Source organism: Coffea eugenioides, chromosome 7 (assembly GCF_003713205.1).
Source record: "Coffea eugenioides isolate CCC68of chromosome 7, Ceug_1.0, whole genome shotgun sequence".
Lineage (NCBI taxonomy): Eukaryota > Viridiplantae > Streptophyta > Magnoliopsida > Gentianales > Rubiaceae > Coffea > Coffea eugenioides.
This window is the reverse complement of record NC_040041.1, coordinates 12234944-12253689: the sequence shown is the minus strand read 5'-3', so window position 1 is coordinate 12253689 and position 18746 is coordinate 12234944. Positions and strand designations below refer to the sequence as shown.

Below are 18746 nucleotides of genomic sequence, written 5' to 3'. Positions count from 1 at the left end.
AAACAAATCTTACTAGAGACTTTGAGACACAGAAAATTCTCACTAGAAACTTGTAGGAGAAATAGAGGACTCTCACTATGAAAATTTAGGATATATTTCATTAGAAAAATAAAATAAAACGAAATCCAGGAGAGGGAGGGGAAGGCTTTTTGAAAAGTTGGGAAAGAAGAGAAGTTCTTCCTTATTTTATCTTTTCATGGGCATTAGAATTGGGTGATTGACTAATGAAGGGCCATATTATACTTAACCCTTCTCAGGTAAAGTTCGAATGTGATTACTGGTTAGATTACAACAATGCACCAGATTGAATGATGCACCTTGCCATCATATTACTCCAGATTAGAACTACGAATGATTTGATCCCAAAGAATAAAAAAAAAAGGCGAGAACAGCCAAGCAATTGGCAACAGTAGGATTATTTGAAACCGTTGGATTTTCAATTCCATTGCATCTGCATAATTTATGGGTCAGAATTTCCGGATCCAAAGGAAGACGATTGGCACTTTGATGGTCTTTTGACCGTGTAAAAATTAAAGCAGACTGAAAAGGGAAGGTGAAAATTATTCTTCAACCTTTTACCGTAGACAACTTTGAACCACAATGTCAAGAGCAGTAAGCAAGTGTTTAAGTTGACAGGTAAGTCAAAGATGGAAGTTGAAGCAGTCATAAGCACCAAACATCAAAGAAAGTTTAAAAATGTTTAGTGAAAAGTAATATATAACTCTTTCTTTTGATGGGTTCCGAGCTATTTGCAAAACATGCATCAGAGAAGTCCAATGGTGCTAGTGGAATCATTTACAGTATCAGCAGATTGAATTTTAATCCAACAAGAAGAATACTCAAAAATGGGATCCTAAAGGTTTTATGTGGTTCTAAACCTTCACGTCATACCTCCAGGATGCTCTTCTGCATAATGCTCATCACTTAAAGGCTCCACAACCTTACTTAGCAGTATTCAGCCTTCCTCTCTCAAGTCCTAGAATTGGCTGAATCGCGTGTGCCACCAATCAATGTACCCACGCTTTCTCCCCGAATGGCTTTTGATATGTTATCCGGTTTGTTGAGATTGAAGACGACAACTGCATGAAGAAAAGTGAGGTTAAAATCAGCTTTAAACGGGTTAAAATGCAACGACGTTATTGGTTTATCAGCCCTGAAACCAAATAATGGTAATGAATATGAAACTTGAAGATACGTACCAGGAATGTTGTTTTCTTGGCACAGGGTAATGGCTGTCATATCCATAACTGAAAGTTCCTTTGACGTTACCTCGTGATATGTCAGGGTATCCAAAAGACGAGCATTGGGATTTTGCCTAGGATCATCATCAAAAACCCCATCGACATTTGTAGCTTTCAGCACAACCTCGGCATTTACTGCAAAAACATTAGAAACGCAACACAATTAGGAGCACTAAAATACTGACAGAAGAATTAAACACCAGGCAGTCTTAAAAGGCTTAATCAGCATAGTGCAGTAGTAGGGGTCCACAAAATTTGGTAGCAAATATGTGGTTTCCAAAGTTTCAAGTCTGCAAAAAGAAGGCGATCTTGTTTTCATGTCAAATATCATAAAACTAAGCCTTTCCTTTGGGGGCCATCTTTCATCGATTTTAGATGAGTGACAGTTCATTTATTAGGAGAAAAGGAACAAACATGGGGAAAATGCAATAAGCATTCCAAGTAATACATTACCCTCTCATCCATGTTAGACATTCTGAACATATCAGGGTCTGGGTCAGGAAAGTGCACTTACTCTCAGCACACCTTAAGGCAGCTGCAGTGTCTGTAGTGAAGAAGGGATTTCCTGTTCCAGCTGCAAAAATTACCACCCTTCCTTTCTCTAGATGGCGGACAGCCCTTCTGCGTATGTATGGTTCGGCAACTTCTGACATACGAAAGGCAGTCTGGACTCTTGTCGGGATCCCGATACTTTCCATTGTTGCTTGCAAAAATATAGCATTCATTACAGTTGCCAACATCCTGAACAAGGATTTGAAAACATTAGTGCCATCAGCCCAGTACCAATGGTCAAACATCCTAAAATCCTAATTGGTTGCAAACAGGAATAGTGAATGAGAATATTAATCCAGGTAAAGTAATAACACACATTAGAACCAAATCAAACCCAATTAACAAAATAAGCCAGATGGCTGACATCAAACAATGCTCAAAATCAATGACTTGGGATTTAGCCTATCTTTGAAATTTTGAGTAATCCTGAATCATTATAGAGAAAACTGTCCCTGGTCCTAGTTGAACTAAAAAGTTTACCTTGTCAACCTTCAAGTGAGTAAATAGGCTAATTGGTTGATGATCTAAATAGACCTTTGATACATGTTGTTAAGTTCTAATGCTAGATAATTGCTGGGAAAGAATCTAGATGAGGTCCCTGAACTCTAATCCTTATTTTGTCTTTTCTCTTTCTTGCAACTTTCCTGATTTCTTATATGGAAAAACTTATCATGCACTTTCTATAAAAAGCAAAAGGGAACATGGATAATCAAGAAATATAGAAATGACCAGAATTACTCTCCCTTTAAGATAGCCAACTGCCACTCAATCCTTCATTATCTTTTTCGCTCTTAAATCCGGAACCTAGCAAGTCCATCAAAGCTAACCTTTTCACAAGATTTTGACTTCTACAAAAGGAGTATATTGAAGCTTTTACCTTTCACAATAAATTCCCAACTTTTTTTTTCTGTCACAAACTTTAGGAATCCGACACAAGATTTTATCTTTTACAAATTGCAGATTTGTAAACTTTACAATATAAGCAACACTTCTATCCAGTCAAAATGTTTATACAAACCAATGATAGTGCGCAAATTTATTATGTCAAAATTGACTTGGAAATTAATGTCTTCAATTAAGACGTATGAAGCTGATCAACAATGAAAGTTTTTGTAACCGAATTTTGAGGACAGTATTAACACTACGATGAGAAACATCCTTTATGCGCTATATTGTTTTGAAATGTGCAAGAAAACTAGTCGTTAACGTGCAGTATTTAGTTTAATTGAGATGTGAGAAAGAACTGAACTCTGATACTTTTGCTTCATATACATCTCTTTAGTTTGTACACATCCAGCAAGCACCATTTGGAGCGTCCATGCATAAACGAGCTTCTTCGAGTGCTTTGAGGCATTTCACTCTTTGCCAGCACCACAATTAAAGGGTGAAGGCTGGTAGGAAGCATTTTAGCAAACACATAGATGCACAATCCAACGAACATGCATGTGCACACCATACTCAGAAAGATTAATTATCACAAAAGATCCAGTACCATGATCCCTTATACTATTGCAACCTCTACCATGTACAAGTCCCCAGAGGTAAAATATACACACACAGTTTCAAGAGAAGAAAATGAAGAACAGTGGCAATTATGTGGTACAGCTCATGACAGGTAATCAGTAGAAACTTGATTTAAAAGTACACTTTGTAGCTAAAACTAGAACTTTATTTACACAAATCTGAGATGAGAAAATACCCAATGTAATCAGCTGAAGAACGGTCAAGACCACTACTTCCTGCCCAAGATGATCCACGAAAAATATTTCCTCCACCAACAACTATTGCAACCTGAAAAATTATCCCAAATTAGCCAACAAAAATATCTTCGTAAATCCAGTGAATAGTTATGGTCTACTCATGCAACCTTTCTGAAAAGAATTCAGCATCCATAAACTGGTTAAAGAATTAACAATCTAAAAGAAAACCCAAAATGTTGTTTCAAATGTTCAAGACAAGATCATTCAATTATAGAATTCTGTCAGAAGGTTAGAGCTGCAATTTCTCATCAAATTTTTATCCCACTGTTGAGGTCCATGCAAAAAGCCATCTTTTTGGGTGACTCACTCTTGAAATATTTAAATGGGTTCAGAAGCTAAATAGGTAAACTAACTGGTTATGTAAAACCTCTTCACGGTAACTAGATACAGTAGCAGAGATCCTTGAAAAACAGATAACAGCAAGTGAAAAGAATTAACTGAACACAGTTTTAATAATAATAATAATATTTATTATTATTATTCATCATAAGCCCATGTTCTCAGAAACTATTACGAACGCCTCATTCTGCACTTCCAAACTAGATGCCACTCTATCCTTTTAGGTTGTCACCAGATAAGTTCACCTATATAGAGGCAAAAATTTAGCTTTTTACTTAAACATAAACAAGTTCTAGTGGCCTCCATGTGCTACTACATCTTCTTAATAGTTTCAACCACATACAATGCCGTTCCAGAATTGGTTTTCTCTTTATTTTAATTTTTGTTTAATAAGTACATGATTCAAGTTTTACCTTAAAACACTGCACCAAGTTAAAAGAGACTATTTATTCTGGGGCAAGGATCAGAAAGCTAGGCAGATAAATTATATATAGTCCCTAATATGGGAAACCAAAGTGAAACAATAAGCAGGAAATGAAAATTCACCTCGATGCCAAGTCGGGTAACTGATGCAACCTCCCTTGCAATTGCCATAGTGACCTAAACAAGCACAAAAGAATTATTAACTCAAAAGTATACAAGTTACTAAGCCAAGCACCCCATTTTTAGGGCCTTGGAGAGGATGAAAGTACAATAATGTGTTCTAATGGCTCTTTCAATTCCAACCTTCGGGTCAATATTTTGTTCTTGATCTCCAGCAAGTGCTTCCCCACTTACTTTAAGCAAGACCCTACGCCATTTATATGATGATTGTGGAGTACCATTTTCATTCAGTGTCATCGTAAAAGAAGCCATAGAAGTTACTTGAGGTTGCCTGTTGGATATGAAAAACAATCAAGCTTACCAGAAAAGGAACATATTCTGTTTTGTATGGGATAATACTAGATGAAAATGACAACTGCAAACCAGAACTTTATTTGGAAATTCCGAATACTGTACATAGTAAAACTCTTGAAACAAGTACATGATGATAATACCTTATATGGTATCTCAGGTAACCAAACATGATGTCATAAGCAAACCAAAATAGAAAATACAACTGCTTATTTGAAGTTTTTAAATTATTTAAGAAGCATGGATCTGCAAAGGGGAGTGTCTTGTATAGTTCTGCAGTGATAAAGAAGGTGCCATCCAGTTCTCCTCCTATATTCTTATTCTTAAACCACAACTGCTGTTAAGCGAGCTTTTGGCACACTTCATATACTTTCTTAAGTTAATCCGTGTGCCTGGCAACATTGTCACACAGCACTACCAGTGTGTAAACTTGCATGAGAGAGACATGCCATCCTAGACAAAGCTTAACAAATGCATTTTAAAAATCACTTGAAACCAATTACGTTCAACCGAAAGGGGAGGTATCTTCAATAGCACAAGCTGCATTAAACAAACAATTTAATGAAATTTCACTCCACACTGACCGTTCTGCATGAATTAGACAATTCAAATGGTTCCCTATGATCCTCCTTACGACTAAAGGATTTATGATGGTGATGATAAGCTGCCCATTCTCAATTGATTCCAGAGAAATAGATCTTTCTCTTTTCTACCCAATCAGAATGAAGTAAGAAACAGCTTCAAATAAGAGCATGGCGACATAAACAAAGGGAAAATACTTTTAATTTGCCAAAATGCATATCAACGCCACAATTTCCACTTCTTTGCCTCAGGAAGGCTCACGAATTGTAAACTGCATATCGCTTATGACCTTTAAACTTTTCTTTTCCCCACACTGCAAAGGCCTAATGGTTTATGAACAATCTCCCAATTTTCACGAAACCAACCACTGCGCAAAATTACTGTTTTTCTTTTTACTTGTATATGCTTTTGAAATTTATCCCATTTGCCATAATACTGTTGTTCTGACACTATAATAAGTCTAAAATTGCACGCCACTCGAACTGCAGCTTTCATCAAGCAAGAAACTTTTAAGCAAACAAAAAACAATAAAAAAAAAACCAAGAACAAAAATGACAATTAAGAATAGCACCTGCAATTTCACCAAACAACTTTCAAGAATGTTTGCTACAGATCAATTCATCGCAGCCCATTACCAAAAGGAATTCAAGAAGTTTCTTGTACATTACCTAATATTGATAGGTTCAGAGGAGGAGCCCAGTTCAGAGGAGCAACAGCTGATAACTAAAGATTGAGAACAGCCTTGAAAACCAAAATTATGGTAATTTTGGTAATGGGATTTCAAGAAACAGAGAGAAGGTGAAGAAGAAATGGCACTGAAAGAAGCAATGGAACGGCTTAAAGAGGTTGAGAAAATAGACATTTTTACTCAAAAAACACCACAAAACAAAACGAGAACAAGAACCCAACTAGAATTCTTTTTCTCGTCTAATGAAAGAAATTGCAAAATTGATTCTTTAACGCCTTGGTTCAAGATTCTTGGGGGGGTGTATTGAGGATTCTTGCAGGGATTTTTTTGGGTTATTTTGATGGGTTCTATTTGGATAATGTTATTTTGGGTATTGTGGGAAACGTGATTTTCCGAGGGAAATATCTTCTCTACCCAAAAACAGAAAGGGGAAGGGAAAAGGAAATGTCTCATCTAGCAGACTAGGAAATTGAAGTCCAAAAAACGGCGATGCATATATCAAATTTTTACTTTTTTTTCATAAAAAATTTATGTTTTTTAAGATAAAAAGATGATTGGATTGGAGTTTTCTCAAAAAAACTTTTTATATTTTTTATAAATATATTTTTTAATCACTTTTTTATCCTACGTATATCAAATCAAATGACTAGTATATTTTTTTACAAGAACTCTAAAAAATAACAATCCAAACGAATTATAACAATTGGAGATCTGGGGAACTTAAAATATCTTTTCAGTATTTTATTTGTAAGAAATAACTTTGACAATGTTTTTAAAAAAAAATTGATAATGGAAGTAAAAATTTATATTATAGTAGTCAATTTTTTGTTAGGAAGAAATCTTTGTAGTTATCGGGTACACATGTCTTATTATTTGTAAGGACAAATAAAGTGCTTTTTTTCTTTATTTGAGGGGACTTAATGGGTGTTGGGGATTTAGCCATTTAGGTCAATGTCCTTTATACATACATACATACATGTACACACACATGTATATATGTATATATGTATGTATGTGTATATATATATGTACGTGATAAAATTTCAAGTCTGCAAACAAAACAAGAAATATACACGACAAATGTGTAATATAAATTTAAGAAAATATGTGAGTACAATCTCTGGGGTTTTCTCGAACTTGTAGAGAGTTTCCCTCGATTCTCCTTCTCGAATGTTAATCCAAGGGCTTTGCAGCTTGTTCTTGGATCCACCACCGATTCCTTCAAATCTTGATATAGAAGATTTGAAGAACTTTAGAAGATATTTGAAGACTCAAGTCTTGATGAGACTTTGAGAGCTTGAAGCCGAACCTTTGTAGCTTGGAGCTTCAATGCTTTGAACGTATGAGATGCCTCTTGGTATCTCTGTCTGTATGTTTTTGATTTGGTTAAGAGACCTCTATTTATAGTTGTAGCAAGAGGTAGAGGTTGAGAACCTGTGTACCACTTTACTTGTCTTGCAAAACGTGCAGTCATATTAGGACTGTACCAGTCAAATATTATCTCTTCATTTTATATTTATTAATAAAGAGATAAGAAATTTATCGATTGGCCAAACTCGTGGGGACACGTGACATGGCGCCGTTTGACTGGCCAAACTATTGCAGTATATAAGAGATATACTTGGATTAAATAACTCTAAATATTATCCCTTTAATACGAAATAAATATTTAGATATTTATCCAATGGACATGTGACATGATATGATCTAGTTGGTGGAGATATACCTGCAATTTGAATTGATTTGGAACACCTCGCCTTGACACGTGGCAAAATATAATTGGTCATTTAATAACCAATTTTTCCAAGTGTACGTGCTATATGGCAATATCCGATTGGACGAAAATATTTAATAGACCAATGGTAATTTTTAGAATTTAATTAAAATTTCATTGTCTACAAATGCCCCCTCGAAACTTGTGCGTGACTGCTGGATATCGGAACAAATTTTGAACGGACAAGTTTTGACATATATATATATATATATTTTTTTTTTTTGCTTCAATTTGAACACCATTGAAGTATTAGTTTTCAAGTGAAACCCATAAACGGGCTAAACTTCAAACTTTGCAAACTTCATATCAATTACTTGTATTCACATATGATGGTTACGTGGAATACCACCAAAGCATCCCCTATTGAGCTCAATTTCTAAGACTACTAGCGCTCCCAATTTCCCGAGGCCGGATTGCCCCATATTGAGGTCTTATAATAAAGCCCGTGGATGGTCTTAAAGTTTTGCAATTCCGTAGCTTTACTCAAAGTTTTGCACTTCGTATATCAATTCGTGAACTTTGCTCATAAGATGGTCATGTGGGGTCCACCAATTCATGCAACATTAGTTATATCAATTTCAGGATCATGCCAAAGCTTTGTCGGACTATCAATTCAAGTAATAGTCTGTTTAATGCGTAGCTTTACTCAAAGCTTGGCAATTCAAATATCAATTCATGAGCTTTGTCCAGAGCTTTGCAATGTCGTGACCTCTGAATTGGTGATAAAGTAGCCGCCAATTTTAATTATAACCATTTGTCCTCAAGAAGCCAACGTATTCATTTGTAGAATATTGCATATCGTATGCCCAATCATCTACGTGCAAGGTGCTTTAAAAATGAAATCACAGGAATCGAATTGATCTTCTATGCACCTTGCTTATCAACTCCACACAGAACTCCACCGCTCCGGAATTTGAGATCATTTTTCCTTGTCCGCCTTGGGAACTCAAGCCGCAAACCGCTAAGAACTCCTCTAACATGACCAGGACTCTTGAACTGACAGGCTCCATTCCTTGTTAGTTTCAAAGTCCAAGCAACTTAGAAGTCTGAAATCCCATTGCAATGGAGTCCACCATCAGCTAATCTCCCAAAACCTACAAAGGCCTCGCGAGAAATTTCATTCCTTCGGCCGAGAGACTTCATATTCATTTGCCCAAATTTCCAGGCCTTCCTTCGCTCCTTAGGATACAAACGACATACACGCGACATCTCAAATCTTGACTAGAATTCTTATCTCTTACGAATTAGTCAATTCAATTTACGGCAGGCTCAATCCGCGAAACATGGAAAGTATACTTTCAAGAATTGTGGACAACTCCTATGGTTCGAACATTCACGAACAGGTTTCAGTATTTTTTTTTTAACTCGGATTGAATGTCATAAGAGCCAGACCTCCAATTTCTAAAAGATCAATTCACTCTCTTTATCCTCACATCCCCCACCAGGCCACGCGTTTCTTATTCCCAAGCCGAACTAGAAACCAATTGCCATCGGAGAATTCCAAGTAGAATTTGAGATTCGTTAGAATTCTACTAACCCCTCATAACAAAATCTAATTAGCCGAGCATGAAGTCCTGAAGCCAAACTGATGTTAGAATCATAATTGACATTAAACTTGAGTTCCCAATTTCTTCACAGATTGACGTCAAAGCAATAAAAGATCGCACGGCTCCATTCTCAATCGTACATGAAGTTACTTCCTTTTAGTGTCCTACCAACAATCCACATAGTATTAGAAGTTTACTTCTATCCAAATTGGAACCACCTTCCACCCAGGTTTACCTCGGACCCTAATCACAATGCCACTAGTATAAATAACCAAGACTAGAGCCGTCGTTCACTTGTGAGAAGCTAGAGACAGCAATAATCACTTTCCCGCTATTGCCGAGTTGCCTTGTCGCTGCTACCAATGCTTTCTTGCAGTTGGCGATTCGAGAGCTGCTGCCTAGAACTGTTACGGTCGCTGGTGCCACCAGATTGATGCTTGTTACTTGTAAACTGCCTCCATCGTACTGACCTAAAGCTGTTGCGCAAGCCGCTGCCGCGAGAGTTGATCATCCTCCGCTGGTTGCACTCCAATATTTTTCCGCCTGCCAGGTACTTGAAGGCCTTTTTGTTTCCCCTTGCAGCATTTAATTACAAGAAGCTTTGCTCAAGATTTTTGCATGCCAAGAATTGGTTTCGGTCAAGGCTTTTGCAGGTTTCATCATTAGATGCTTTAGTCACTAAATAGCTCTGGTCATACTTGTCAATAAATAGCCTCGGTCAAGGCTCTTGCATGTTTCATTGTTTGACGCTTTTGAACATGATCAGCACTTGGAATTTATTTGTCTACTCCACGTGTGCTTTTGACTTGTATCTCCAAGACAGTTTGGCCCTTTGTGATTTATCTACTAAAATAATGCCAAGCATGATATTTGAGTTATCCCTCAAGGCTGAAAATTTAGTCTCAATTTTTGTACCCCCTTTTTGTTTTGTTTTTATTTATTATTATTATTATTATTGTGTCTTTTGTCGTTCTTGTTTGTTTTTTTTTTTTTTTTTTTTTTTAGTGTTTTGTTTTTTTTTGTTTTTTTTGTTTTTTGTGTTTTTGTTTTGTTTTTTTTGTTTTTGCTCATTTACTAGGGTAATACCAAATATGATATTTGAATCCCCCCTTTTTTCTTAACACTAAATATGATATTTGAGCAAAAGTTTTTTTTTTTTTTTTTTCACCAGCCCATGCCAATATCCCAACTTTACCAACTTGCTCCCTTGTAGACAACCCACCTCGTGCCTGAAAAGGAGCTTGGAACCATTTCGGAGATTTGAAGAAAGCAACCAATTAGGTAATTTAATTACCAAAGTCTTGTAAGGATTTCCTTTCGTCACCTAATATTTTCTCTTACACTATTTCAGCAAGCATGCAAATCAAGGACTACGCCGTGCCAGTGCCGCATATTTCACTGACGGATGAACGGGGAGGAACTCAATCAAAGAGCTTGTCACTACATGTTTACAAACCAGCAATCGGCCCGCTCGCTGAATCCTTCATACCCCTTGAAGGATGCTTTCATCTCGAAGATTGGACTAGCAAGTGGACCAAGGAAGTGGTGGCACCGTCGACTTTCTCCACTACATCGAGGGAAGATGAAGTGGTCGTATTAAACTCGTCACTTCACAATGGAGATCCAGAAATAGCCAAATTCACGCTTCCGTTCGTGGGCTTCAATGTTGACAAAACTACATGGAAAACCCCTTCGTCATTCTTCGGTGAGGCGTGCTTCACCTCCCATTATTGGGAGTGGGTTGAGGACATGCTTGGAAGGTATAAAGACATACTCACACGCGCTGGCATATTTGAAGCCGTCTACGCGTCGAGATACTCCTACGACCGCTGTGAAAATATCTTGCGAGCCTTCTTCAAATATTGGTGTCCCTCGACGAACACACTTCATACGCCCGTTGGGGAGTTGTCCATCACACTTTGGGACCTTTATCGACTTGGTGGCCTTTCAATCGATGGCACGTTTTTCGATGAAGTGTTCCTTCGGCGCGGGAGCTCCTCACTCGTGACAAAGAAGGGAAACCACTTCTCCCTGAGAGTTGCAGGCATCTTTTTTCGGCTTACTACCACCTCTGGACGAATGACCAAGGGGTATGGATGAAGGACTGGATTCGCTTCTGGTTCAAAGGAGAGGCTAGGTATAGGGCTCCTCCGAGTAGAGTGAATAGAAGGAAGACCACATCTAAACCAAAAATGACTTACAACCCTTCTGGAAGCGTGGAGCCTTACGACCTTGCCGATACGAATGACTTCAATGTCCCTTTTGACACCCTGGGTATCCCAGGGTCTCTAAGAAAGGAGACCTATATTGCGGCATTCATAGCGTGTTGGATCTGCAAGTTCCTTTTGCCAAGCAAAAAGGTCGACCGTATTCGCCCAAGTGTTTTCAAGGTTGCATGCTTAATGGCTACAGGAAAAAAATTTTGTCTTGCAATTCCCGTCCTTGCGAGCATATATCATGGGTTGAGGGAGATCGTCCACGCCCCTAACCTTGGAGAATGTGAGGTAACTTTTCCAATCCATTACGTCTATGCTTGGATTGGCCAATACTTCGATGTATACTACGAAAATCATCAAGTGAGTAGCCACCACGCGCGCATGACAAGATTTAGTGGTGAGAAGATGGCAATATTTTATGGCCAATTGGAAGCTGAGGAAATCTTCAAAGAAACGAATCCTTTGATGCTTCCTAAATTGTGCTGGACTGAGAATGAAGAAAAGGCGTTGATCGATGCCGGATCCTTATCATCAAGACTCATGAGCTACTTCATTAGTCAACGCTCTTGCCATTTAACTCTACGTAAGGATAATACTTTCATTACTGAAAAATATAATCCTTGCAGGTTCAGCAGTTAATTCGGTTTTTGTCAGGACATCCCCAACAACTTGAAAGAGATCACTCACACTTATACCTTAGGTGAAGCTATTCAACTATGGGATTCCTCAGTTCGCACTCAGACGCGATCTCGGATGACTATACCCATGCACAGGAAGTATCCATTGATCACCAAAGACTATGATGCCTGGTGGTCGACTCGGTCAAATAGTGTCTCTTCAACTCCCTTAAAATTTACCGTTAAGATCCCTCAGCAATCATCGAAGAAGAGCAAGATTACCTCCGCCAACGAGTCAGTGCATCCTAATGGAGTTATAGAGATTGTAACGGGTCTTACCTCATCTACCTTGCGGAAGAACAAAACCATTAGTAGCTCCTTGGAAAATATTGTTACAAGAAATAAGTCTTCCAAGGACTCTCGACAGGCCATCAAAGAGGCGCAACCAGTGATTCCAGCAAAGAAGATGCCGCCCATGGTTTCAAAATCTTTATCAGTGACTCACACAGAAGAAGATGTCGAAATTGAAATGATGGACGATCGTGGTTCTCTCGAGGCTATAGGACAAGAAGGGACTCAAGCTCAGGGTATCGAATCTACCCAGAGAGGAACCCATTCGTTGGCAAGCGGCAGTAGTAGCCAAGACCGTCATTGGAACCGATCGAAGAAGAGGACATCTTCTGATTTGGAGGAAATTTCCTTTTCACCACCGTCGGTTGGAGTGTCGCCACTTAAGGTAATCATATTTTCCTTTTCTTTTTTTTTAAAAAAAAAAGACCCTCAAAACATTTTTTTTTTCAGCCCCCACTTCTTGAATTCCACCAAGAAGATGTTGATACCAATTCACCACTTGAACTTGAGACTGATGCTATAATTTCAAACAAGAAAGGTGACGAAGTCGTTATCAGCATCCCAAAGCAACTTGCCCCCAGTGGAGGCGCTTTGTCAAAGAAGGAGCTGTCTAATTTGCACGAAATCCGGAAAAAACCTAAGGTAGCATTGGTTTCAGAATTTCATGGTCAAAAATTGATCCAGGCGCATCGAAGGAAGTACTTGCAGAGTTTGTTGATGGATTTTCGCGGACAGATTCTTGACACTCCAACTGAACAGATCTCTTCTTTAAAAGAGTGTGCAGAGGAAATCATTGCGGAAATCACAAGAACGGATTCTACCAATGGTCTCCCTTTAAAAGATCACTTGATGGAATTGTTTGCCAAGGCGGAGGCATATGATGTTCTGGCATCCTCATCGTGGGAAAGGATGAGCAAAGAAACACATGCAGAACTCCTTTCCAACGCGACCGTCCAACTCAAGAGAGTTAAGGCAAAGGAAGAAGGACTAACTTGTCACTTGCAAAGTCTTGAAGAAAAGTTGCAGTCCATTGAAGACAGGAAGAAGGTTCTGCAACAGGAACTCATCAGTTTGGAGAAACAAGGCCTGGAAATCAGTTCGACTATCGATCAAAAGTATGAGACCTTCAAGGAGATCCAGGCTGAAATAACCCAAGCGCATGATGAGCTATCTTCCATTGAAAATACTAGCATCATGACTGATAACGCAATGAAGGAACTTGAAGACATGAATTCTGCACTTGAATCATATAAAGTAGCTGTAGTGGAATACAAATTTGATATTTAGACTTTCCACCATGTTCTTCTTTTCCTTGAATTATTTTATCACTCATTTTTTCCATGTAATGAGTTTTCTTTTGAATAATAAAATGCTTTTCATTTCTTATCTCATGTTTTTTTTTAAGAGAAAAGAACTCAAATGGAGCATTTTATTATTTTTTTTTATTTTTTTTTATTTTTTGGAAAGAGAAAATTCTTTTTTCATTTTTTTTTTGTAAGGGACAAGGATTTGATTTGGAGCGGTGTAACTGAACTTAGAGGATGCCCTCCAAGCTGCCTACGTATCCCAACAAGGGAATCAAGTCACATGTAGTTCCTGCCGTTCGCATTTTAACCTCATGCGGGCCAGGAGTATCTATTTGTTTACCACCTTAGACTTGGTGGAGTGTTTCAGCAGTTTAACCACATACTACACTGTTGGTGGTTGCCATCCACAGTTTTAGCTCATGCGGGCCAGGAGCATCTATTTGTTTACCACCTTAGACTTGGTGGAGTGTTTCAGCAGTTTAACCACATACTACATTATTGGTGGTTGCCATCCACAGTTTTAGCTCATGCGGGCCAGGAGTATCTATTTGTTTACCACCTTAGACTTGGTGGAGTGTTTCAGCAGTTTAACCACATACTACACTGTTGGTGGTTGCCATCCACAGTTTTAGCTCATGCGGGCCAGGAGCATCGCGCGGTTCCGATTATGCATAGTACCTTTTTAGGTACTTGCCATTGATGGGGCCAACCCTTAATCCATCTTCGGCAACCAACTTGTATGAGCCATTTGTATATACTTCTCGAATGACATATGGACCATCCCACTTAGGAGTAAACTTTCTTTGTCCGCCATGAGTGAGAATGATTGGTCTCCGAACGGCGAGCACTAACTCTCCAATTTGAAAAGAGCGGGGTCGAACGTGCTTATTGAATGCCTTTGAAAGGCGAGCCTGATAACACTCAATCCGTTGCTGAGCTTCCAATCTCTTTTCGTCGAGTGCTTCTAATTCCTCAAGGCGAAGACGAACATTATCTTCTCCACTGAGCCCTTCTTGAATTGCAATTCTTAGCGAAGGTATTTGACACTCAAGTGGAAGAACAGCTTCAACACCGTAAACAAGCGCATATGGGGTTGCTTGTGTGGGAGTTCGAAAAGTGGTTCGGTATGCCCAAAGCGCTTCTCCAATCCGAAGATGCCAATCCCTTTTCGATTTATCCACGATTTTCTTCAACAGATTACATAAGGTCTTGTTGAATGCTTCAGCGAGTCCGTTTGCAGCAGCGTAGTACATGGACGAATTGTATTGTTTGAAATGAAACTTTTCGCAAAGTTTGTTCATTGCTACATTGCAAAAAGGCTTACCATTATCGGTGATGATATACCGCGGGACTCCATACCGATAAATGATGTGCAAGCGAATAAAATCTACTACATTCTCCTTTTTGACCTCTCTTAGAGGAACCGCTTCAGCCCACTTTGAAAAGTAATCTGTCGCCGCCAAAATGAAAATGTGTCCGCCAGAAGATTTTGGAAGTGGTCCAACTATATCCAAACCCCAAGCATCGAACGGCCAAGAAGCCACAGTTGGATGCAATGGTTCAGGAGGTTGACGGATGAAATTGCCATGGAATTGACAAGCTTGACATCTTCTAGCAAAATCGATACAGTCCTTCACCATTGTTGGCCAGTAGTATCCCATTCTTTTAATGCGAAAGTGTAATTTCGGGCCAGATTGGTGAGCACCACATATCCCAGAGTGAGCCTCCTCCATTGCTTGCATGGCCTCATCTTCTCCAAGACATCGTAGAAACACCCCATCGAATGACCTTCGGTAAAGCGTCCCTTTGTAGTAAATGAAACGTGGTGCTCGACGACGTATATCAACCCTTTTCTTAGGATCTTCTGGTAACTTCCCATGATTAAGGTAATCAATGATGAGGTGACGCCAATCCTCCTTTTCGATCTCATGGACAAAAATATGATAAGCATTTTCTTCCTCACCATCATCATCTTCATCAAACATCGGAGGTATGACCCAATTTTGACATATTGAAATCTGATTTCGATGAGAAGGTAGAGTGATCATGGACGCCACCCTTGCCAAAGAGTCAGCTTGTTGGTTGAAATTTCTAGGGATATGTTCTATAGTGACATCGCCCAGATATCCCATGAGTTGTCTTGCATACTTATAATATGGGATCAATTCGGGTTTCTTGACATCATAAACACCAAGAAGTTGATTTACCACCAATTTTGAATCACCGTAGACTCTAAGATGCAACTGCTTCATGTCTACAGCCGTTTCAAGACCGAGAATCAACGCCTGATATTCAGCCACATTGTTGGAACACCGGCGTGTTAAAGTGAAAGAGTATGGCAATATATCTGCTTCAGGAGTATAAAAGACAACTCCCGCACCAGCTCCATCACGGTGAGCAGCTCCATCGAAATACATTGACCACGGCGATTCGACCATAAACACTTCTTCATCGGGAAGTTCATCAGTCAACTCCCACTCGGCAGGTAGGGGATGATCGGCTAAAAAGTCTGCCAATATTTGTCCTTTGACAGCCTTCGCAGGTACGTAAATAATTTCAAACTGTTGAAACTGGAGGTACCATCTCGCGAGTCGATCAGACAGTACAGGTTTTGCCATGACATATTTAATGGGATTAGACTTAGATATGAGTCGAATAGTGTGTGCTTGAAAGTAATGTTTCAACTTCTGAATGACAAATATAAGTGCCAAACACAACTTCTCGATGGGCGAGTAGTTCAACTCATTAGATGTCATCATCCGGCTCAAGTAATACAGTGCATTCTCCTTACCTTCATCGTTTTCTTGAGCAAGTAAGGCCCCAACCGACCGTTCTTGAGCGGAAATATAGAGAATCAATGGTTTTCCTGGAATGGGCGCAGCCAGCACTGGGGGATTCATGAGATACGCCTTGATGCTTGTAAAAGCATTCCTACACGATTCATCCCACTCGAAGGGTACCCCTTTCTTCATCAGTCTACTAAAGGGTTGGCATCGCCCGGCCAAATTAGAGATAAACCTCCGGATATATGCCAACTTCCCTTGAAGGCTCTTCAATTCATGAATATTTCGCGGTTCAGGCATGTTCACAATGGCATCAATTTTAGATCGATCGACTTCTATTCCCCGTTGATGAACGATGAAACCAAGAAACTTGCCAGAAGTGACTCCGAATGCGCACTTCAAAGGATTCATCTTTAATTGGTATCTCCGAAGGCGTTGGAAAACTCTTCGAAGGTCTTGAATATGATCCTCTCGCTTCTTTGATTTCACCACAAGGTCATCAACGTAGCACTCCACATTTCTATGGAGCATATCATCAAATATTCTTTGCATTGCCCTTTGATATGTCGCTCCAGCATTTTTCAAGCCAAACGGCATTACTTTATAACAATAAATTCCCTTGGGGGTGCGGAAGGCAGTTAGCTCCTCATCCTCGGGCGCCATGCGTATTTGATTGTAGCCAGACGATCCATCGAGAAAAGATAGTGCTTCATGCCCGGTTGTAGCATCTACCGTCAATTCTGTGATGGGGAGAGGAAAATCATCTTTGGGGCAAGCCTCGTTTAAGTCTCGAAAGTCAACACAAACTCGAATTTGCCCATTCTTCTTCCTTACAGGGACGATGCTTGAAATCCATGTTGGATATTTTACTTCTCGTATGAATCCGGCTTCAATCAATCGATTTATCTCATTTTCTATCAGAGGAATCAATTCGGGCCGAAAGCGCCTTTGCGTTTGCTTGACAGGTTTTGTTCCTCGCTTGACAGACAAATTATGAACGGCGACCCTTGGATCCAAACCAGGCATTTCTGAGTAATTCCAGGCAAAGACGTCCCTGAACTCGAGCAGCAAATCAACATACTCTTTTTCTTCTTCAGGAGTCATACAAGAGCTTATGTAAATTGGGCGAGGATCGTCGCTTGTGCCAAGGTTAATCTCTTTTAGCTCATCGACTGTATTTTTTACCCCTTGTTCAAGTTCAGGGGGAGCGTCATCTGCATCTTCTTCTTCTTCTTCGGGATCACTGATCGTAATATGGTGACAGGAAGCCATACTTTCTTGACCCTGTTCTTCAAAAATGGTTTCAATTCTTACATTGAATAAGTCTCCATAGTGCATGAAGAAATTGGAGACTCGCTTTCTTGGTCCGTTCTTCTTTATTGGAGTAAGACTTTCTTCCCTGGCAACTTGGTACTCTTGTTTTTTACTGCCTAATCTCTCATAGACAGGCGACTTCAAATTTTTCGGCTGCGGACCAAGTCTGTCGAACACAGAAGTACGTTTTGACTTATTTCCCAATCGGTCGAACACAGATCTCTTTCGGCTTGTGACCTCCATTTCTTCGTTCACATAGTTACAACTCGCTCTTTTGATCATTATACGAACAGGAGAGGGCGGTTGATAACCAAGACCCATCGATGAACTTTCAACATTATAACCCCTTTCTTTCAACATTTTCTGCGTAGGTGTCAATCCGTGAGTCTTCTCGCCAGTCACTTCAGGAGGGAGTTTGCCCAATGTATTCTTCTCATTTGGGTTATAACCCGCCTTAGCAAGAAGTCTATAGGCGTTTGGATCAAAACCTTCTTGAGTCCGATTAGTTGGTAGCGAGTAATGTTCCACTGCCGGTTCTTCTTTGGGACGGACAAACCCTTGCAAGCTCACCTTCTCAATTTTAACAGGCTCTATCTTGGTGAGCGGAACATTTAATGTGTCATTTCTGATAAAAGAAGACTGACCTTCTTCTCTCTTTGATCTTGGAGTATACCGCAAAATGGGTACTTTGGAATCTTGACTTTCTTCCCTTACCGATTCCTTTCTTTTTGCTTCTTTGTGAAGATAAAATTTGGCGTCGGCAAAGTGAGTTTCGGCTTCC

At 39.4% G+C, this 18746-nt stretch overlaps 1 protein-coding gene across 1 annotated transcript; it reads right to left on the bottom strand.

Annotated features, from left to right (window-relative positions):
* Window positions 1-650: 650 nt before the first annotated feature.
* On the bottom strand, window positions 651-6480 carry LOC113777852 (uridylate kinase). Its single transcript, XM_027323070.1, has 7 exons — window positions 6037-6480; window positions 4619-4766; window positions 4439-4492; window positions 3493-3584; window positions 1756-1982; window positions 1200-1376; window positions 651-1079 (listed from the first exon to the last, which is right to left on the bottom strand). The coding sequence occupies exons 1-7, from the start codon at window positions 6228-6230 to the stop codon at window positions 970-972; spliced, it is 1002 nt and encodes a 333-aa protein (XP_027178871.1). The 5' UTR covers window positions 6231-6480; the 3' UTR covers window positions 651-969.
* Between the last annotated feature and the right edge of the window lie 12266 nt (window positions 6481-18746).

What these genes read in the sequence shown, in the direction of transcription:
- LOC113777852 (XM_027323070.1), bottom strand. Translation starts at nt 6,230, where the DNA reads ATGTCTATTTTCTCAACCTCTTTAAGCCGTTCCATTGCTTCTTTCAGT. An exon ending in TTACCCGACTTGGCATCGAG is followed by an intron (nt 3,585 to 4,438) that starts GTGAATTTTCAT and finishes ATAATTTTTCAG; the next exon opens with GTTGCAATAGTTGTTGGTGG. An exon ending in TCTTCAGCTGATTACATTGG is followed by an intron (nt 1,983 to 3,492) that starts GTATTTTCTCAT and finishes ATCCTTGTTCAG; the next exon opens with GATGTTGGCAACTGTAATGA.